Raw genomic sequence first — 23,642 nt, 5'->3', positions numbered from 1 at the left:
AAATAGTGGTAGTTGAGTGTTTGACCAGTCTCCTCATTTTGTCTTTGGAATCACCCATTACACCCGATGTCTGGAAAATGGATATGGTGATTTCACTATTGAAGCCAGGCAAAGACTCGAGCAAGGGTGAAGTTAACCACTGTGGTATCACAATGGACTGAATAGTCTAAGTGAGCCTGATACATTGGGCTGCCACCTAACCTAACCTAAGGGTGAATTATACATACCGATATCCCTACTCTCGCCAGTAGCATAGACACTTGAGGCACTACTCCTCCCCAGGCTTTGTGAAGAATTTTCCAGCTGCCAACCATCAACATGCGGATCCTAGAATCAGGGAACTGAATCTAGAGATTAGTTAGATAGTCAACAATCACAAGCGGAACACATGGTTAGAGCACCTGAAGCAATCTAACCTAGGTACAGGAACAAAGCAAGAGCAAACGTCAATAGTAAGAGCCCTCCCGAACCCCCCTTCAAGGGATGATGAGAACTCAGTCACCTTTGGCTATGTGAATGTTACTGATCCGAAGATATCCGCTAGATTTGTCAACCCACAGTTTGTCGAGCACCCCGGCAGTGATAGAGCGAAACGGATAGCCATTCACCGCATTCTCCGAGTCAGTAATACACCACAATTTACCACAACCAAAATTACCAATGTCATCAATAGCGCGAAACTCTTCAAGGCGCTGGTTCCCGATGGAATTTGAATGCTAGTGCTGAAGCATCTGGGAATACTGGGAGTTGAGTATTTGATCTAACTCCACAATTTGTCGTTGGAGTCTCTCATGATACCCGATATACGGGAAATGGGTAGGGTGATTCCCCTATTGAAGCCAGCCAAAGACTCGAGCAAGGGTGAATCCTACAGACCGGTTTCTCTTCTCTCGCTCGTAGCATAGACAATTGAGGAACTTGTGGAGAATTTTCCAGTTGCCAATTATGAACATGGATTCCGTAAAGTACATAGCACGACGACTCCCTTGCATGCCATTTCAGCATACACTACTAGATGACTCAATCAGCCTCATCCGTGTCAGAGGACTCGTGGCGCTGGACCTATCGAAGACATGCCACACTATTCGAGGACATCGAACACATCCCTACCGGAAGGGCTCCAGTCGTATGTGAAATTTAGGGAATTTAGGGACTTCTCCACGGTGGGGTGATATCTCCGGCACTGTTTAATCTCTACTAATCCTCTAATCCACCATCTCCTAACGGCGTCGAGTTTGTATCATATGCGTCATCTGGATCCTCGCTGATTTTACCAGTTATTTCACCGCTAGAAATTTGAGGATATCTGCCACCAAATCCTAAGCCACACTAGTCACTACATGGATGGCAGAAGTACGCAGGCAGTTGAATATCGGAGTCGATGGCAAAACAATTCCGACTATAAATTACCCCGGGGTCACATTCGGCATTTTCAAGTCGTCTGGTCATGTCACTCCAATTTGTGACAAACTCCGCAGTAGAAACTAGGTCCTCACGTTGCTTGCCGGCAGCACTTGGGGTGCGGACAAAGAAATCTTCGTGACTACCTAAAATGATATTGGCAGGTCAGTGGTAAACTATGCAGCACCAGTGTGGACACCTGAGACAAGTGATACGCAGTGGAATAACATACAGACCTACCAGAACGCTGCCCTTAGAACTGTGACAGGTTGTCTCCGCAACACAGCCCTGAATCACATTTATGTGGAGACCAAGATCCTTCCAGTGCTTAGACACAATTATATTTTGTAAGGGTTAATCTATACTATCTAGAGCGGGAGATCTAGCGCTACAAATGAGAGTCTCTAGATCAGACAGCATACCAATTGAATCGGTGCGAAGCTACAAGGTTAATCCTATTCTCCGAGTCCGACTGCTGCCCATAGCACCGGAGGAATGGAACCTGACACTATCAAAGCAGTATCTCCTGGGTTATTATCACAGTAATCATCCAAACCACCATCTTAAGGATAGACAACCACTGCCCAGGAATGTAAGGGTTAATCTATACTATCTAGAGCGGGAGATCTAGTGCTACAAAAGAGAGCCTCTAGATCAGACAGCATACCAGGTAGGCCTGAACAAGGATTCATGAGGATACTGTAGCTGAATCGGTGAGAAGCTACAAGGTTAATACTATTCTCGGAGTCCGACTGCTGCCCATAGCAACGGAGGAAAGAAACCTGCCACGGCAGACTAGAGTAGTTTTGGCCCAGCTGGGCGCATCTCATCTTAGTCGCAGAGTTCCTTGATCGGAATATAGATGGATATTAAATTCCTTCGTCTTTTTTATCCCAAAAAGCTTTGGTAAAAATTAATTGCATCCCTCTGGGCGCATCCCATCTTAGTCGCAGAGTTCCTTAATCGGAATATAGATGGATATTAAATTCCTTTGCCTTTTTTTATCCCAAAAAGCTTTGGTAAAAACTAATTGCATCCCTTAATTTCATGATGTAAAGCCATTATCTTATCTCTTGTGTTGTGTATTACAAAAAATTGTTTTCGATTAAAATTACACTTCACTTTTGCCCTTCACTGTTGAACGAATGTATGAGCCCAAGAAATTAATAACAATTAAATGGCCTTTGTGATATTGCACTACTCTTAGATGAGATGAGATATGATGACAATTGATTGAATGAACCGGTTCAATTGTATCGATTCGAATGTTGATACCTATTGAACTTTTGATGATTGTGGGGTCAAGATTAATTGTATCTCTAACGAAAAAATACTTGATTAAAAAAATATACACGAACGACCGGAATTTCTATTAATAAATGTAACAAATACCTACACTTATTTCTTGATTGGATTGTGACCTTCAAAAAGGAGACTATGCTTTGTGTTTGTATGTAGAGATTTTCAAAATGCCTATAAACGAAATTTAAAGGCAAGATTCATGGATTATAGTCAGAAACAAAAAGTCGACTTTTTGACTTTCTAAAAATGTAGAAAAATAGGTTTTTCGACAAAGAGGACAAAGGAATTGGTTTTATTAAGTTACTGAAAAGAATATGCTTGTTACCAATCTACACAAGGCTAACTGTATATGTTTTCCATAGCCTTTTAGTATATCGAAAAAGTTTGCCAAAAATTTTCCAAAAAATAGAATTTTGCCTATAGAAATAAAATGTAGAGAAAATGTTCTGTAGAAAGAACATTTCGAGAGTATATTTTTTTGTCAAAATTTTTTTCCAGAAATAAAATTTTGACATCATTTTTTAGAGAAAAAAATTGACAAAATATTTTATAGAAATAAAATGTTGACAAATTTTTTTTATAGAAATAAAATTTTGAAAATTTTTTTTATAGAAATAAAATTGTGAGAAAAAACATTTTACATTTTTTGAAAATTCAGTTAAACTGAATGTCTCAAATATTTGTTCGTTATAATTTTTTACAGGCACTTACTATATTAAATAATTTTCAATTTTCTTTCACAATTCAAAATAATACACCCAGTTGAAGAACACCTCTTGAGAATAGAATTGTTTAATTTACGACCATTATCGCAAAAATTAAATCGCATAGTAATTGCCGGTTAATTAAGTAATAAAAATGGGATCTTCTAAATCAAATCGAAAAATAAACTGTGAATGGCTACACCCTCAAAAAAAATCGCCTCTCTAACATATGTTCCAAACATATTTTGCAGGAAGCACATATATTATTGGATACTGCCGAAACATTAATATGTTTGTTTTATGTGAACATATTCTATTTTTGGAAGCATTTTGAGCCAAAAATATTATATGCTTGGAAGAATTTTCCCCAAAGAAGATTGTGCTCATTCCCTAATATAATTTTCACTTCCACGAAGTTTTTTAGTTCTTGGCACCTTTTTCTGTAATACAAATAATGTTGAAGAAATTATTCAATTTTATAATTTTTTTAAATTTTACCTTTCGCCTGGACGGAGAATCGAACCGAGGACCATACAGTTTGTAAGCCAACACACTACCACTGAGCTACGTAGCTGTTATAGTCACCAGAAGACAATTATCGTTATAAGTTACATTTATATAGCATAGTTTGCAGCGCCCACGAGCCCATGCACACATAACATTATTTAACAGAAACATACATGTGTTGGCAACGTGGAGCAGTGGTTAGCATGTCTGCCGTACATGCAAAGGGTCGTGGGTTCAATCCCTGCTCCGACCAAACACCAATTGTTTTTTTTTTTTTTTTAATTTACGCTTTTATATTTATACTATATTAAATTTTTATAATGAAACTTCGAAATGTGGGTTATTAAAGATTTACAGTCAGAAACAGTGCTTGATATAAACGAAATGGACTGAGCTTTTGGATAAAATATTATTTTTTTATTGTAAAAATAACAATTTTGTAATAAAAAACTGGTTTTGGTATAAAAGTTGGATATTTTGGAAGGGATTCAAAAACTCTAACAAAGGAAGAACGTGGGGTCGAGTATAAACATACATAAATAATTTTATAATATACACAAATTAAATAATATTTAGACTTAAATTAAATAATATTTAGACTTAAGCGTATAAAATTTTTGGCCTTATCATAAAGCAGTTTCCGAAACAACATATAAGCGGTTTCACAGAAATTGCTCTCTTTCGATTCTCTCGCTGTGTTAATTTGATATCTTTCGTCAACCCTCCCGGTTTTTATCTCTATTTCTTTCTGTATACTCTCTCTCTCTTTTTCGCTCTCTGAATAAAATATCACAACATATATATGTTTACTCGAAATTTGTAAATTTATATATGTTTACATTCACACATATAATTTTTATGAAACATGCATGCCCCAAACATAATATATTCTAACATATTAACATATGTGTTCCAAACATTTAGTGTTAGTTTGAGAACATTACATGTTTGCACTTAAATATATTGTGTTTAAAAATTGTGCCCGAAACACATTTTGTTTATATCGAAACATATGAAAAACATATTTTTCTAACAGTGTAGTAATAAATTTTCACTTACCGCTCTAATATCAAGAATTCTGAATGATTTACTTCAAAGAGATATGGGTTTCCGAAAGGCGTAGCTAATGACGGCGACAAAGTCGATGGGTAATGGTGGTAATGTTGATAAGATCACAGGGTGTCGACTGCTCTCTTGGCGGGCTATGTGATTGGTTTATTTATTTAACACTTTACGTTTGTTGAGGTTTTTATTTCTTGTTTTATTTCCTCCGTAGCATTCTTGCTCTATTAGATTTTTTTGTTTATTTTTTTTATCACAACTACAAGTATGATATGCAAATGCTGCTGGGAATTTCTAGTTAATATTTTTGGTATTTTTTGTTTTTATTTAGTTGTTGATATTCGGTATGAGAACGAATAAAATTACCTCAAGTTTATGGGTGGTTTGGTATTTTTTTTATTGCCTTTAGAATTTTGATGTGGATTATATAAATGTCTTCAAATAATTGTAGCTTTAGAAATAATTGGATTTTGATAATTTTATCTAATATTTTGTTGATGAAATAAATATAAATCAGTATACCACTGCAAAATGTCGCGAGGTGGTGATTGGTGAAACGGCTTTTAGATAATGTATTTTGACAAATAGAAATAAAATTTTGACAAAATTTTCTATAGAAAAATTTTCGATAGAAATGAAATGTTGGCAAAACTTTCTATAGAAATAAAATTTTGAGAAAACTTTCTATAGAAATAAAATTTTGAGAAAATTTTCTATAGAAAAAAATTTTGTCTAAATTTCTATAGAAATAAAATGTTGACAAACTCTTCTATAGAAATAAAACTTTGACAAAATTTTCTTTCTTTTTTAACAAGATTTTCTATAGAAATAAAATATTGAAAAAATTTCTATAGAAATAAAATTTTGAAAAAATTTCTATAGAAATACAATTTTTAAAAAATTTCTATAGAAATACAATTTTTAAAAAATTTCTATAGAAATCAAATTTTGAAAAAAAAAAATTCTATAAAAAGAAAATTTTGATTCTAAAGAAAAATATTCGATTGAAATGAAATGTTGACAAAATTTTCTATAGAAACAAAATTTTGACAAAATTTTCTATAGAAATAAAATTTTGGAAAAATTATCTATAGAAATTAATTTTGAAGAAATTTTCTATAGAAATAGGATATTGACAAAATTTTCTATAGAAATAAAATTTTGAAAAAATTTCTATAGAAATAAAATTTTGAAAAAAATTTCTATAGAAATAAAATTTTGAGAAAATTTTCTATAGAAACAAAATTTAGAGAAAATTTTCTATAGAAATTAGTTTTGACGAAATTTTCTACAGAAATAGGATATTGACAAAATTTTCTATAGATATAAAATTTTGACAAAATCTTCTATAGAAATAAAATTTTGCCGAATTTTCTATAGAAATAAAATTTTGACAAAATTTTCCATAGAAATAAAATGTTTACAAAATTTTCTAAAGAAATAAAATTTTGACAAAATTTTCTATAGATATAAAATTTTCTATAGAAATAACATTTTGACAAATTTTTCTATAGAAATAAAGTTAAAAAAAAACAAGTATATACGGCCGTAAGTTCGGCCAGGCCGAATCTTATGTACCCTCCACCATGGATTGCGTAGGAACTTCTACTAAAGGCTGTCATCCACAATCGAATTACTTGGGTTGCGATAACACTTGCCGATGGCAAGGTATCGTAAAACTTTTTAACACTGTCTTCTAAATTGTAAGTTAGCCCATACGGGGTATATATTAAACAAAAAAAGGCCGATTAAATACGTATATAATCTAGTTTGACAAAATTTTCTATAGAAATAAAATTTTGACAAAATTTTCTATAGAAATGAAACATTGACAAAATTTTCTATAGAAATAAAATTTTGACAAAATTTTCTATAGAAATAAAAATTTGACAAAATTTTCTATAGAAATAAAAACTTGACAAAATTTTCTATAGAAATAAAATGTTGACAAAATTTTCTATGGAAGTAAAATGTTGACAAAATTTTCTATAGCAATACAATTTTGACAAAAATTTCTATAGAAATAAAATGTTGACAACATTTTGTATAGAAATGAAATTTTGACAAAACTTTGTATAGAAATAATATGTTGACAAAATTTTCTACAGAAATAAATTTTTTAAAAATTTTCTATAGAAATAAAATTTTGACAAACATTTCTATAGAAATAAACTTTTGACAAAACTTTCTATAGAAATGAAATTTTAACAAAATTTTCTATAGTAATAAAATTTGACAAAATTTTCTATGGAAATAAAGTTTTGGTAGATTAAAAAATTTTCTATAGAAATAAAATTTTGACAAAATTTTCTATGGAAATAAAATTTTGACAAACATTTGTATAGAAATAAACTTTTGACAAAACTTTCTATAGAAATGAAATTTTGACAAAACTTTCTACAGTAATAAAATTTGACAAAATTTTCTATGGAAATAAAGTTTTGGTAGATTATTTTTGGCGATATGGACCAATTTTTGTGTAATAAGTCATCGGCTATATATAACTAAAGACCGATATGGACCAATTTTTACATGGCTGTTAGAGGCCATATATTGACAAAATGTACCAAATTTCAACCGTATCGGATGACTTTTGCTCCTCCAAGAGGTTCCGGACGTCAAATCTGGGGACGGTTTATATGGGAACTATATATAATTATGGACCGATATGGACCAATTTTTGCATGTTTGTTAGAGACCATATACTAACACCATGTACCAAATTTCAACTGGATCGGATGAATTTTGCTCTTCCAAGAGGCTCCGGAGGTCAAATCTGGGGATCGGTTTATATGGGGGCTATATATAATTATGGACCGATATGGACCAATTTTTGCATGGTTGTTAAAAACCGTATACTAAGACCACGTACTAAATTTCAACCGGATCGGATGAATTTTGCTCCTCCAAGAGGCTCCGGTGGTCAAATCTGGGGATCGGTTTATATGGGAGCTATATATAATTATGGACCGATATGGACCAATTTTTGCATGGTTGTTAGAGGCCGTATACTAACATCAGGTACCAAATTTCAACCGGATCGGATGAATTTTTCCCCTGCAAAAGTCTCCGGAGGTCAAATCTGGGGATCGGTTTATATGGGGGCTATATACAATTATGGACCGATATGCACCAATTTTTGCATGGTTGTTAGAGACCATATACTAACATCAGGTACCAAATTTCAATCGGATCGGATGAATTTTGCCCCTCCAAGAGGCTCCGGAGGTCAAATCTGGGGATCGGTTTATATGGGGGCTATATATAATTATGGACCGATATGGACCAGTTTTTGCATGGTTGTTAGAGACCGTATACTAAGACCACGTACCAAATTTCAACCGGATCGGATGAATTTTGCTGCTCCGGGAGGCTCTCCAAGCCAAATTTGGGGATCGGTTTATATGGGGGCTATACGTAAACGTGGTCCGATATGGCCCATTTTCAATACCATCCGACCTACATCAATAACAACTACTTGTGCCAAGTTTCAAGTCGATAGCTTGTTTCGTTCGGAAGTTAGCGTGATTTCCACAGACGGACGGACAGCCGGACAGACGGACAGACGGACAGACGGACGGACGGACAGACGGACAGACGGACGGACGGACGGACATGCTTAGATCGACTCAGAATTTCACCACGACCCAGAATATATATACTTTATGGGGTCTTAGAGCAATATTTCGATGTGTTACAAACGGAATGACAAAGTTAATATACCCCCATCCTATGGTGGAGGGCGGGGCCGACTATATTATACCCTGCACAACTATGTAGATCTAAATTTTCGATACCATATCACATCCGGCAAATGTGTTGGGGGCTATATATAAAGGTTTGTCCCAAATACATACATTTAAGTATCACTCGATCTGGACAGAATTTTATAGACTTCTACAAAATCTATAGACTCAAAATTTAAGTCGGCTAATGCACTAGGGTGGAACACAATGTTAGTAAAAAAATATGGGAAACATTTAAATCTGAAGCAATTTTAAGGAAACTTCGCAAAAGTTTATTTATGATTTATCGCTCGATATATATGTATTCGAAGTTTAGGAAAATTAGTGTCATTTTTACAACTGTTCGACTAAGCAGTTGCGATTTTACAAGGAAAATGTTGGTATTTTGACCATTTTTGTCGAAATCAGAAAAACATATATATGGGAGATATATCTAAATCTGAACCGATTTCAACCAAATTTGGCACGCATAGCTACAATGCTAATTCTACTCCCTGTGTAAAATTTCAACTAAATCGGAGCAAAAAATTGGCCTCTGTGGTCATATGTGTGTAAATCGGGCAAAAGCTATATATGGGAGCTATACTAAATCTGAACCGATTTCAACCAAATTTGGCACGCATAGCTACAATGCTAATTCTACTCGATGTGCAAAATTTCAATTAAATTGGAGTAAAAGATTGACCACTGTTGTCATATGAGTGTAAATCGGGCGAACGAACTACTAATTGTATTCCTAGTGCAAAATTTCAACCAAATTGGGGTAAAACTCTGGCTTCTGGGACCGTATTAGTCCATATCGGGCGAAAGATATATATATGGGAGCTATATCTAAATCTGAAGCGATTTTAATAAAATTTGGCACACTTGGCTATAGTAGTAATTGTTCTTCTTGTGCAAAATTTTACGCAAATTAGGGTAAAACTCTGGCTTCTGGGGCCATATAAGTCCATATCGGGCGAAATATATATATGGGAGCTATATCTAAATCTGAACCGATTTCAACCAAATTCGGCACACTTTACGAAACTATCAATTGTACTCCTTCTGCTAAATTTAAAGTAAATCAGGCTGAAATTCTGGCTTCTGGAGCCATATTAGTAGATATCGGGCGAAAGATATATGGGAGCTATATCTAAAACTGAACCAATTTCTTCCAAAATCAATATGGTTCTATTCTGACCCAAAATACATATTTGTGCCGAATTTGAAGTCGATTGGACTAAAATTGCGACCTAGACTTTGATTACAAAAATGTGTTCACGGACAGACTGACATCGCTATATAGACTCAGGGACCGATCCTAAGCAATATTGCCAAAGACACCATATGTCTATCTCGTCTCCTTCTGGGTGTTGCAAACATATGCACTAACTTATAATACTCTATTCCACAGTGTGGCCCAGGGTATAAAAAATATTTATGCAACTTTTCTTAAATTAGTGTGCCACCAACTTTTATTGTGAATGCTACTTTTTGAGCTACCTTTTTGGAAAATTCTCAACAGTAACGGTCCTGCATTACACGATCACAAACTGAATGAAATTGTGGTATACCCTTCATCTTATGATGGTGATTATAAAAACACTAAATTTGAAATTACCAAACTTATTTTTCTGAGTAAACACCTCTTGTTATTGTGTTATATTTTTTTTTGTTTTTCCAAAATAAATGCTTTTATAAATGCGTTTATTTTTTGTTATAAAAAAAGCAAAAACATTCTCAAGAATTTCTAAACACACACCTACGCCGCTAAACCAGGTTCACTATACGATTTTACTTGAAAACATATTCAAATGATAATCAATTAATTTTAAAAATTTTTTAATAGCTTAACACGATATTTTCAAATTGTAAATTTTTCACTCTTTCACCACATAGTCACCTTGAATTTCCTTTATCACTTAATTGTTTGCATTTCAATTTTATTTGCTTATTTATTTTATTATCATTTTTTATATATTTATTTTAATTTGTTTTTTCTTTTTAAAATTTGTTTTACCCATATACGTTCGCGTATTATTATTATTATTAAGTTAAAGCATTGAATTTGTTTTTATTATCGACTCTTTTAAGTACAGAATGCAAACACAAAACACAGCCTGGCATAAATGAATAGTAACCACAACAACAACAACGGCAACAATGGCAACAAAAATACCTAAGCCCCACAATTCAAAAAAAAAGAGATCGGCAGCAGAAGCAGCACAATAATACAAGCGCCACACAAAAATAATACACAAGTACCTATACTACCGTAGGAATACGAACACTAAGCCCTCCCCCCTCCTTAACCGATCAAGACTTGCTTGAGACGACTCACTCACTCCCCCAAAGACACGATCAAAAACAATTGTTGATGTGTTTACGTTACCAAACAACAACGACACCGACGACGATGACGTTTAAAAGTATTACTGGTATAGGGCAGACAAGAGGGATAACACTCATGTACGATGAGGTGGGGTGTTATGTGAAGACAAACCGACCACAGCAATACGATTTACTTACACGGCCCGAAACCGAGAAGACGGCGCGAATACAAAGTTGACGACGGCGACGACTGCTACCAACAACAAGAATGCGACAGCAGAAATTGTGCTACGTATTAAGAAAGCAAAAATTAAAATAAAGTGGTTTTTTTCTAAACACCAAAAGGTGTCTTTGGATTTCATGAATTTTCTTATCACAATTTTTCTTTCATTTTAATGCTTTTTTTATATAGAATTTCATATAAATTCACTTGCTCTACACTTATATTTCATGAAATGTTAAGAAAATTTCTTATATTTATTAATTTAAACAGACCAGTATTAAAAACTTGGTTTCTTTTCAATTTTTTTTTACAATGGGTTTGGTTGTAGGTATGGCACACCGCACGAGCGCTTATACACAAAGTCAACAAGTGATCGGTTAAGACGTCCAACTCAGAGTAACAGCAATGTGAAATTCATTGGGGATATTAAGCTAAAGCCCCACATTCAAAGTAGCTGAGTTAAAAGAGTTATTTTATATAGGTGTATGTGTGTGAGAATGAGAGAGTAGAAAACATTGATTAATGGAGAATGAGAGATTATTGGGGCGGCATGGCATGCATGCGATAACTGTCAAAACCATATGATCGTATGATATTGATTTGGAAGTGTGTATGTGTGTAGGTTTTTGTTGATTTTGGGATCTTATCAGGGGGAAAATGTAAACAAACATTTAAAAGAATAGTGTTGCCAGACTCTAGATACTATTTACCGTAAGTTATAGGGAAGATAATGGAAAAGGTGTTATGCGCTTTACAGACTATCAGTTATTCCGGACGACAGTGCTCGTGTCGAACATATCCCATATATTGTGCACATTATAAGCTAAGTCCGAAGGCATAATCGATACTGCTGCATGTTTATGGGATCGATAACACATTTACCGATTATTTGGTCATCGCCGACAAGTCGTATCGAACCGACACACTGTAAGATTCTTTACAAACACCGGCATTCCGTCCGGAATAACTGATAGTCTGTAAAGCTCATTACTGTGATAAGTCACTAATGAAATCAGTAATTTTTTTCAATAATTCGGTAAGAATGGATGGTTTGATATACATTCGTTTACATTTTATACAAAATCTAAGGAAATTTGTAAATTTCTCTTCACAAGTTCAAGTTTAGCCGCTAAAATTAAAAGTAAATCAGTAAAAGAAAATATAAAATAATACCTTGATGCAATTTTATTATAACGTGGTGGGGAATAGCCTAAACAAACTTTTCATAAAGTTTATATGCTTTAAATAAGATTTTAAAGAAAAGTAATCGTAAAAAATTGTGATTTTAGCGGTGAGCTTAGCAGCTAGATTAGAGAATAAATCTGTAAAAAACAGAATAAAATTATAACTAGTTTGGCAAATATTATTATAACTTGGTGAGGAAGAAAAAATTGCTATTTTAGCGCAATAATGCAAACTCAATGCTCACCTTTATCGGGAAAAAATGTTAGTAATTCAGTTTAAATGTCACTTTTTTCATTTTAGATACAATGACTAAGAGGACAAGTTAAGGTACAACAACTATCAAAAATGTACAAAAGCAGTTATAGAATTACAGGATATTTCCTGTTACTGGTAACAGGAGTTATCTGCGCCAATGATTCTGGTGATGACATCTATACGATAGGTGGTGTTTTAGCTGATAACGATAGTGAAAATCATTTTCGACAAACAATATCGGTAAGTATTAATTAGAAAACAAAATACTTTTATATTGTAGAAAAAAATATCCCATGTTTCCCGTTAATAAAATAACATTATCCTCTTGAGACATGGTTGGGGTGATCATATTAAATTCCAAATTCTAATTTCCTTTATTTTTCTTCATCCTTATTTTGCAGTATTTAAATTTTCGTGACAACTATAAAACGAGTCGTAATATGACCTATTATGGCAAAACTATACGCATGGATAAAAATCCCATTAAGACGGTCTTTAATGTCTGTGATAAACTGATCGATCAAAGGGTAAGTTTTCTTTTTTTTATAAAAAAAAAAAAAAACAAAATCTACAAATCTGATTCTTCTAAACGCATATCCATTCTATGATCATTTCCATATGGATGAATAATTTCCAATTCACCAAGAAATGTGAATATAAAAAATATCAAATAAATTAAAATCATAAATACACCAATGGAACGACGTAAAATAAAATTTGTTGTACTGGCCGCAAATACCAATAGTACAAGACCGATTATCATGAATACCGTAATATTAGCACCCATGGTACCTTCGGCAATACTCTGTAATTATAAATAGGTATAAATGACCAGGATGCAATAGTCATGGAATTTCATTATACCTTTTTATTGGTTTTGAGTTCATTTGAGATTGATGCCTTATATGTCATTCCAAGGCCTATACCTATGAGAGTATCTGAAAAAACATATGGAAAATATGAATTCTGAAATTTGTAGCCAGACAAAAACAATGATACAAAAAAATAAGTGGCACAAAAATGTGTTATTTAGTGGTATGCTATGAAAAAGGTGGCAAATTTGCAACTAAAGTGGAAAATGGTATCACTGACCGTTTTCTGTCCTATTAGCTATTTTTTGGTGTATACTTTTAGGCAGTGAAATTCTAAGTGTAATAGAATAAAGGAGAACGAATACTTACTGAACAAAGGTCCTCCAAAACAAGCCGAAAATCCCATTTTTTGATAACCTTGTCGGGCCAAAGCAATATTTGCTACCAAGTCACCTATACTATTACCCCAAGCCAAGAGTGTACAACCCAAAAATGAATTACTACGATGTGTTATTAAGCCCAAAACATTCAGAATACTAATGGTCTCGGAAGCACAGGCATAAATAACATAAACCGAGCCAAGAGCTGATATAATAGCCAGATACTGCAATTTAGAAAAAAGGAATAATCAGAAATTAAATCGAATAATTCTGATATTATAAATATACCTTTTGTGCTTCGGGTGTTGTATCTGTTCTAGTTTTACAAAACATCAATATTCCCATAGGCATTGTAATCAACAAACTCCAAATCCATATGGATACCGTATACACTTGCAAATCAAACAAAATCCATAAAATGAATGAGGGTAAAAGTATAATTTGTAGAGAATTTAAAAGTTTCGACCAGCCATGATCATCCAATTCAAAATCCACTATAGGTATTAAGAGCCTAAGGCAAAATATTATAGGAGCTTTGATACATATTACAATACGGAAAAGTTGTCCACTCTCCATCCATTCCTCTTCGTCTATGGGATTTATGGATTTAATAAATTGTGACCATAATAGATAATTGGGACCATTCGAGCGATTAAAAGGCATAGAATTCCATTCCATATTTTGACTACTCCTTCGCGAATGTATTTCAAAGTGTGCTTCGCGGGAAAGCCGTGAGTAAAGCTCAGATGCTAAATTTAGTTTTTTTTTAGAAAAACGAGACGGAAAAGAAAATACCAAATGAGAAAGATCTGGTGTAACCGTTTACACCAATATGACATGAAACTTCTAACAAAATGTTTTTTGGTGGAGGAGAAAGGCTTCGAATCTTCTTTATTTGCTCCTGTTTTGAACCGGATTATCGATCGGTACTCCAATGTGTAACGCATTAACTACTTGGAAGAATTGGAAGAATTTCGTTATTCAGTCAGTCACTGAATTGAAAAGACCGAGAGTGGAGGGGGGATAGTGTGACCGTTTTGGGGTCTCTCCATAGTTTACCGGAAACTGAAACACGTGGTTAGAAAGTTTTGGGAAATCAAAATATCCTTCTCAAACTGCGGAAGGAGGGATAAATGGGGATCAGTCACTGAATTGAAAAGCCTGAGAGTGACGGAGGCAAAAGGATAGCCTTTCGTAGTGGAGACGAAGTTTTTAAAGTCTCCAAGACACTGAACCAGGACGGAAGTTGAAACATGCTGAGGGATAGGTAGGTTAGGTTAGGTTAGGTTAGGTTATGTGGCAGCCCGATGTATCAGGCTCACTTAGACTATTCAGTCCATTGTGATACCATAGTGGTGAACTTCTCTCTTATCACTGAGTGCTGCCCGATTCCATGTTAAGCTCAATGACAAGGGACCTCCTTTTTATAGCCGAGTCCGAACGGCGTTCCACATTCCAGTGAAACATCTTAGAGAAACTTTTAAACCCTCAGAAATGTCACCAGCATTACTGAGGTGGGATAATCCACCGCTTAAAAACTTTTTGGTGTTCGGTCGTAGCAGGAATCGAACCCACGACCTTGTATGCAAGGCGGGCATGCTAACCATTGCACCACGGTGGCTCCCAGGGATAGGTATTCCGCTACTGAATCCGGACAAAGATTGTATAGACATGATCAGCCTTTTCTCAAAAGAACCACTTCGGAGTTTCGAAGACATCTTCGGGGACATCATCAACACATTAGCCACTCTCTTTATATAAGCTGGTCGAATTCTTCACGTTAGGTCTAGTAGAGACATCGAGACTCGTTGTGGATCTAACATGCTGTCCATACCAGAAAATCAAGGAGCGCACCTCACACACGTGATTAGAACGTTTTGAGTATTCAGAGACATCATCAACACATCAGCTGCTACCTTTATACACGTTGGTTGAATTCTTCAGGTTGGGGTAAGTTCCCAGTGGAGACATTGAGATTCGAAGAGGAACTAATAAACTGAATACACCAGAAAGTAAAAGAATAGAACTGGAACACAAAGAAGTTATGGTTATTCAAAGGATCCTTCTCAAATCCAGGTATGAGAGATAAGTGGATATCAGTAACCATTGAGAATTGACACCCAAGGGCGACAGAGGTAAACGTGCCATTCGGGTTCTCGGGCACCAAAGTTATTAAGTATCGAAGGCGTTGAAATAGGATGGATGCTGAAACAAGGTGAGAGGTGGGGAGGATTTCGCTACTAAATAATCATTTTCTTAATAAACCCGCATGGAGAGTTTTCTAACTTATAGAAATTGACATGGAATTCGCAACTAGTTGTTTTTCACGTCATTTCTGCCTCATGCCTTAACCACCCCTATGGCCTGCGGCAGACAGTCTTTGAATAAGGTCAGCCATATGACTCCCTTCGAGAACATCGTCAGTGTGGCCGATACGTGTTGGCCTTGTTTCTACCTTTGACAGACTCAGTGGTAAAAAAAAAATAGATTTCAAAATCATTTGGCGGCTAAATAAGTGAGTATTATCACAGTGCTGCTCTCAGTATCACGATTGGGCGAATGTCAAAACTACTCGACTCATTGCCATATAACTTGCTTTTCGAGTTAGTTATTCTGAAAACAAATCAATATACCTAACACTCTAACTAAATGGGCGGAAAGTTACAACAAACACTTCAAAATTATTATGTAGTAGTCTCAAAACTTACGGTCAAACGAGGAAACTCTTTACCAACGCCTTTTATTCACAATTATACTTACAAATAATTGAAAGACTATTTTCCGCCTTCATTGCTGAAAACATAATAGAAAAGCTCATATTGAGAAACCAATAAAAAACTTATCCATATTGCAAACAATCAGAGAAAAAATGCTAGGTTAGGAGATGGAAGTCCTCTAGGAGTTTGCCAGCAGACTTGGCAAAGGAAATCCATATAGTTATAGTTCATACTGTGTAAAATATTTAGTGGCCTACAAATCGGGGTATGGATCAATTTATCTACATTTTCCTCACCAAAAAATGCGGAGAACTCCGGATAAGAGATCATTCGTAAACTAAAGAACTTTTGGACTCCCCAAGAAGGAAACCGAGCCAAGCTTGAGAGATCCGTATAGGACCACATCTGTCCATATTAAAAAAGGTCCCGTTGTAGCAAATTTTCCCTAATTATTTTAGCAAGGGATTCTTTAGAACTGGAGTAAATTCTAAAGCTTCCAGAAAATGTCTATACAACGTTACCTTTCAATTTTCTCACCACTAAATATTGATCCAAGCACACAACCATAATATAAAATAAATAGATGAACAAAATCTCTAGAAAACACAAAGAAAACCATATAGAAAATACCAAAACTTCAGAATACGGTTTCACTCATCAATATTACCTGAACCCTCCCAGATAGTTATGGACATATCTGTGATCATGCTGTAGTCCATGAAAACCACAGTAAATAGTAAAAATAAAGTATCCCTTAGAAAATTCGAAGGTTGGGTAATAAAAGGTACAAAGGCCACAATAGATCCAGCCACTCCAAAGACCACAAATAAAGCTCCGCCCAATGTATCTGAATATAGGCGACGAGATTCACCCCTCAATCCTGTAATACTGGTAATCATATCGGGAGCACAATTGCCAAATGCCAATAATGTAACACCAGCAACATTTTCATTTAGATTCAACATTGCGGATAAAACTTTAAGGGAAGGACAAAAGCTAAAAGTAAAGTTTTTGAGTCATTATCGATTACTCATAACACAATCGCAATAACTTACAAACCATCTGCTGTGGAACCCAATATTAAAAATAGAGTGGCACAACACAATACTAGACCACAAATACCACAGGCTACAAGATAAACGTTACTCGTGTCGACTCCACAATAGAACATTTCAATGTAATTGGTCAGAAAGACATCTTTCGAACATTGTTCATTAGCTCGGACATAGGCACAGCGTTTGTCATATGGTAATGTGGTGACCAAGGCACAGGAAACCTAAAATGCAATAGAAACAGGATTTATGCTCAGCCCAAATTTCTCTCAATCATGCAATAGCTCTACTTACCGTATGAACATCTTGCACAAAATTGTCATGGCCCAGAAAATATGGCTGTGTTTGATTGCTGGTATTGAAATTTTCTATTAACATTTAATCGAGAATTTTTAAATATTATTTTGATTTTTTAGAAATTTCTTTTAATTGAATTCTTTAAGCGTTACCTAAATTAACGCGTGGAAATGTCAAAATAAAAGTCGGTGACAGGCGTTTAGATTAAAGTTCACAAAATACATCGCATTAACCAAAAGAAAACGTGGTTTAAAAATGTAATTCGATGTCCTACAATGTCTAAGATGTTCTGAAAAAAAACAAATTGTTAATTTTTTGTAAAGGTTTTGAATACGCCAGGTTAGGTAAAGTTGCAGTCCGATATTTTATGGTGTTTGTTCAAAACTGGGATAGAACCCGTGACCCTTGGTATATAAGACGGGTATGCTAACCGTTGTACAACGGTGACTCGCCTTAACACAGCTGGTCGAATTCCTCATGTTAGGTCTATCTTCACGGTGGAGACATCGAGACTTGCTGAGGAGCTGATCTGCTGATCGTACCAGATAGTCAAAGAATACACCGTGTTTGGCTTCTCGCCTTAATACAGCTAGTCGAATTCCTTACGTTAGGTCTATCTTCATGGTGGGGATATAGAGCTAACCTGCTGATCGCACTAGTTAGTCAAAGAACACAACGGGTTTGGCCAACAAATCCGATTTTTACTAGAAAAGAAGATTTGGGGATTTGCTTTTAATGTGTCCCCTGTGATTAGTAATATTACCGGATTGAGGGGAGAATTTCGCCACCTATATTCGACCAATCGACACGAGCCTTTTGATTAACAAATTGTGGGGAATCCAACGCGAATTTTTTTTTTGACGATCAAATGTTCATTGAATGTGTGCACTGGTCCCACCAATGCTTAAGGTTGTCTCAATCTCACGATAAGTCACATGACGATCTTGTAATATCAATTGGCGCACAGCATCGATGGTTTCCGAAGCAACAACTGATTTTGGACGGCCTTCACGAAATTCGTCTTGAAGTGGAGTACGACATCGATTGAATTCACCATACCATCATTGACGAAACTTCATTGCCAAAAATTTAAATAAGTTCATCGATGCACTGTTGTTGAGTTAATCCACGTCGAGCGTTGTAAAACATAATCGCACAAAAACGTTCACAATGAAATTCCATTTTTTGGGCGAAATGAATCTTTTAAGATCACAAATATTAGCTATCGTATGTCAAAACGATCCGAGTACGTATAACCTCAAAACTAGGGCTGCCAGTTGGCAGATTATAATAATAGGGTTGCTCAATCCCGAAATATAAAAGGCAACCCACGTAATAAATTCTTTATTTACTTGGCCAATTTTTTTTCTTTTAAGCTGTTTTTCAAAATTGCTAATCATATTATTTTTATGTTAACCTGATATCAATGCAGGCTGGTTCAATGTACAAATGTCCTATACTCTTATTACAATATTTATTTGAGCTTATTGGACAAGAAGATTTAAGGAAATGGATACCATTAAGTTATTGAAAAGAAAATACCAGATCCCAATCTACACAAGTCTGGCTATACACATATTTCATCGCTGGCTAATTCGAATTTTCATAGCCTTTAGTGTAGATCTGGCGGTGGGATATGATCATTTTGGGACTTATATGCTAATTTCTTATTGAAATTACATACGAGAACTATTTTTCGCAAATTGAACCACTTTTCATCACCACTACGGTGTGACGTGGTGATGATCATATCGTGGGTTTATTATAAAAAGCAGTCACAATAATTCGAATTTATGTACTATTCTCCTATGGATCCATCTGGATGAAGATCTTCCTTATATCGCACCATGATAGAAGTGTTTCTTTAGCATTTGATCGACTAAAGCTGAGTACTATGTTCAGGTTTCAAGCTGAAAACCAGCTTGTTTTCACGGTTACTTTTTTAATTAATTAATTTAGAAATATAAAATTATTTGCAATCTATTTCATGGATCTTTTCCATCCACTATTTGGCAAGACTTGATCAAAATATAATCATCTTCATAAATATATTTGTACTTTTAATTTAGTGTTTTGGTGAAAACCCCGAACATAGTACTCACCTTAAGATACTATTTATCAATGCCTAATTCCATTAAAATTATTTTTGTTTCCATCAGTGAAACAAAAACGCCACCATAGCAGGTAGAACAGTGATTTCAGTTAGAGCCTAAAATTATGCTTCAAAACGCGTATTCAATACTATGAAGACATACAATAGTACTTATGTAGATTGGAAGAATTCTTGATGTTTTGGTAGATTTTGCAATTTTCTATAGAAATAAAAATTTGACAAAATTTTCCATAAAAATAAAATTTTGACAAAATTTTCTATAATTTTTTAGATTTTTTCTAAAGAAATAATGTTTTCAAAATTGTGTCTATAGAAATAAAATTTTGACACTTTCTTTTCTATGAAATAAAATTTTGACACTTTCTTTTCTATGAAATAAAATTTTGACAACATTTTCTATGAAATAAAATTTTGACATAATTTTCTACAGAAATAAAATTTTCACAAAAATTTCTATAGAAATAAAATTTTGACAAAAATTTTCTATAGAAATTAAATTTTCGATAGAAATAACATTTTGACAAAATTTTCTATAGAAATGAAATTTTTACAATATTTTCTATAGAAATAAAATTTTTCAACAAAATTTTCTATAGAAATAAAACTTTGACAAAAAATTCTATAGAAATAAAATTTTGACAAAAAAAAAATTCTATTGAAATAAAATTTTGACAAAATTTCCTATAGAAATAAAATTGTGGCAAAATTTTCTATAGAAATAAAATTATGACAAAATTTTCTATAGAAATAAAATTATGACAAAATTTTCTATAGAAATAAAATTGTGACAAAATTTTCTATAGAAATAAAATTTTGACAAATTTTCTATAGAAATAAAATTTTGATAAAATTTTCTATAGAAATAAAATTTTGACAAAATTTTCTGTAGAAATAAAATTTTGACAAAATTTTCTATAGAAATAAAATTTTGATAAAATTGTCTATAGAAATTAAATTTTTGAAAAAAAAAATTATACAAAAATAAAATTTTGACAAAATGTTCTATACAAATAAAAATTTGATAGAATTGTCTACAGAAATAAAATTTTGACAAAATTTTCAATAGAAATAAATTTTTGATAAAATTTTCTATAGAAATAAAATTTTGACAAAATTTTCTATAGAAATAAAATTTTGACAACATTTTCTATAGAAATAAAATTTTGATATAATCTTCTATAGAAATAAAATTTTGACAAAATTTTCTATAGAAATAAAATTTTGACAAAATTTTCTATAGAAATAAAATTTTTAAAAAATTTTCTATAGCAATAAGATTTTGTGAAAATTTTCTATAGAATTAAAATGTTGACAAAATTTTCCACAGAAATAAAATTTTGACAAAATCTTCTATAGAAATAAAATTTTGTGAAAATTTTCTATAGAAATGAAATTTTGGCAAAATTTTCTATAGAAATAAACTTTTGACAAAATTTTCTATACAAATAAAATTTTGTGAAAATTTTCTAGAGAATTAAAATTTTGACAAAATTTGCTATAGAAATAAACTTTTGACAAAATCTTCTATAGAAATAAAATTTTGTGAAAATTTTCTATAGAAATAAAATTTTGACAAAATTTTCCACAGAAATAAAATTTTGACAAAATCTTCTATAGAAATAACATTTTGACAAAATTTTCTATAGAAATAAAATTTTGACAAAAATTTCTATCGAAATAAAATTTTGACAAAATTTTCCATAGAAATAAAATTTTGACTAAAATTTCTATAGAAATAAAAGTTTTATAAAATTGTCTATAAAAATAAAATTTTGATAAAATTGCCTATAAAAATAAAATTTTGATAAAATTGTCTATTAAAAGTAAAGTTTTTACAAAATTTTCTATAAAAATAAAATTTTTACAAAATTTTCTATAAAAATAAAATTTTGATAAAATTGTCTATAGTAATAAAATTTTGACAAAATTGTCTATAGAAAAAAATTTTGACAAAATTTTCTATAGAAATAAAATTTTTCCATAGAAAAAAATTTTGACAAAGTTTTCTATAGAAATAAAGTTTGGACAAAATTTTACGAAAATTTTCTATAGAAATAAAATGTTGACAAAATTGTCAATAGAAATAAAATTTTGACAAAATTTTATATAGAAAGTAAAATGTTGAAAAAATTTTCTATAGAAATAAAATTTAGACAAAATTTCTATAAAAATAAAATTTTGACAAAATTTCTATAAAAATGAAATTTTGACAAAATTTCTATAAAAATAAAATTTTGACAAAATTTTTTATAGAAATAAAATTTTTCTAAAATTTTCTATAGAAATAAAATTTTGACAAAATTTTCTATAAATTAAGATTTTTTGTTTGGCAGTTTTTTTGGTAAAATTTTCTCCAAATTTTGGTAGATTATTATGGGCTTGAGTGGAAACCGTGCACACAATCCGTCAAATTTAAACAGGAAACATATGAAAGCAGAAAATCTATTAAAATGATAAATAATCTCGTATGGTATAGGTATTTTAATATTTTTTCTATTACTAAAATGTGCCAAAACCAATCAATTTTCTTTTGATTTTATTATTGTATTCTTCTTGAACCTTTTCATTTCAAATAAAACAAAATGCCTAGTAATTGAATCACATCTATTATCCAAAAAAACAAATGAAGAGGGCATATAGGATGGATATTGATATACGAATGTGATGAACTGATGCTAACCAAAAACAAAATTTGGTTATACTCTTAAGCTTAATCTATTTATGTACATATAATGTAATAAAATCTTTTTCATATTTTGTTTATTTCTTTTTTCCTTTTTGGTAAAGGTCTATGCTGTGGTTGTTTCACATGCTTCAACCTCAGGCGACTTATCACCGGCTGCTGTCAGTTATACCAGTGGTTTCTTCCAAATACCTGTTATTGGCATTTCATCACGTGATGCTGCCTTCTCCGATAAGAATATCCATGTATCTTTTTTGCGGACAGTACCTCCATATTATCATCAGGCTGATGTATGGTTGGAAATGTTAAATCATTTTGGTTATACCAAGGTTAGTGATAGAAAACTTCAAACGATAGGAGATTAATTGAAATCTTCCCCCTCACTATAGGTGATAATCATACATAGCTCAGATACTGATGGTCGTGCTATTTTGGGTAGATTCCAAACTACCTCGCAGACTTATTACGATGATATCGATGTTAAAGCCACCGTGGAAATGATTGTAGAATTTGAACCAAAATTGGAAAGTTTTGCTGAACATTTGATAGACATGAAAACGGCTCAAAGTCGAGTGTATTTGGTTTATGCCAGGTAAGTTTCTTTTTTCATAGAGATTAAAAATTTAATTGTTTAACGAATATATTTCCTTGCAATTCCTTTCTTAGCACTGAAGATGCCCAGGTTATATTCCGAGATGCTGCTACCTTTAATATGACCGAAGCCGGTCATGTTTGGATTGTTACGGAACAGGCCTTAAACGCTACCAATATACCAGATGGTGTTTTGGGCTTACAATTGGAGCATGTAAACAGCGATAAGTTTCATTTGATGGTAAATTGAATATTTGCAACATTTTTAGATTTTTAGATAAATTCTTCTTTAATTTTCT

At 32.9% G+C, this 23,642-nt stretch overlaps 3 protein-coding genes across 5 annotated transcripts in view; 1 reads left to right on the top strand and 2 right to left on the bottom strand.

Annotated features, from left to right (window-relative positions):
- Positions 1-11,643, bottom strand: part of Itpr (Inositol 1,4,5,-trisphosphate receptor) — an 85,343-nt gene extending 73,700 nt beyond the window's left edge. For both annotated transcript variants that reach the window (XM_075289443.1, XM_075289444.1), the window contains exons 1-2: positions 11,531-11,643; positions 4,974-5,427 (exon numbers count right to left, since the gene is read on the bottom strand). The gene's annotated coding sequence lies outside the window, so the exon portion shown is untranslated. The remainder of the gene's footprint in view (positions 1-4,973; positions 5,428-11,530) is intronic.
- The window catches only part of Nmdar1 (glutamate ionotropic receptor NMDA type subunit 1), a 47,198-nt gene that overhangs the window by 4,816 nt on the left and 18,740 nt on the right, over positions 1-23,642 (top strand). For both annotated transcript variants that reach the window (XM_075289446.1, XM_075289445.1), the window contains exons 2-6: positions 12,744-12,938; positions 13,100-13,225; positions 22,857-23,081; positions 23,142-23,344; positions 23,419-23,584. In XM_075289446.1, coding sequence (XP_075145561.1) covers positions 12,789-12,938; positions 13,100-13,225; positions 22,857-23,081; positions 23,142-23,344; positions 23,419-23,584 — 870 coding nt within the window. In that variant the 5' untranslated portion in view covers positions 12,744-12,788. The remainder of the gene's footprint in view (positions 1-12,743; positions 12,939-13,099; positions 13,226-22,856; positions 23,082-23,141; positions 23,345-23,418; positions 23,585-23,642) is intronic.
- Positions 13,035-18,093, bottom strand: LOC142220358 (mitochondrial sodium/calcium exchanger protein-like). Its single transcript, XM_075289447.1, has 9 exons — positions 17,954-18,093; positions 17,663-17,883; positions 17,275-17,603; positions 17,129-17,203; positions 16,651-16,683; positions 14,179-14,639; positions 13,880-14,114; positions 13,563-13,636; positions 13,035-13,503 (listed from the first exon to the last, which is right to left on the bottom strand). Exons 1-9 carry the CDS (start codon positions 18,035-18,037, stop codon positions 13,267-13,269), a joined length of 1,749 nt encoding a protein of 582 aa, XP_075145562.1. The 5' UTR covers positions 18,038-18,093; the 3' UTR covers positions 13,035-13,266.

The sequence above is a fragment of the Haematobia irritans genome, chromosome 1 (genome assembly GCF_050003625.1).
Source record: "Haematobia irritans isolate KBUSLIRL chromosome 1, ASM5000362v1, whole genome shotgun sequence".
NCBI lineage: Eukaryota > Metazoa > Arthropoda > Insecta > Diptera > Muscidae > Haematobia > Haematobia irritans.
This window is presented reverse-complemented; position numbering and strand designations above follow the sequence as displayed.

Coding starts and splice junctions, on each gene's coding strand:
- LOC142220358 (XM_075289447.1), bottom strand. CDS start 18,037: ATGTTAATAGAAAATTTCAATACCAGCAATCAAACACAGCCATATTTT. Junction 17,884..17,953: donor TTGTGCAAGATGTTCATACG/GTAAGTAGAGCT, acceptor ATTGCATTTTAG/GTTTCCTGTGCCTTGGTCAC. Junction 17,604..17,662: donor GGTTCCACAGCAGATGGTTT/GTAAGTTATTGC, acceptor CTTTACTTTTAG/CTTTTGTCCTTCCCTTAAAG.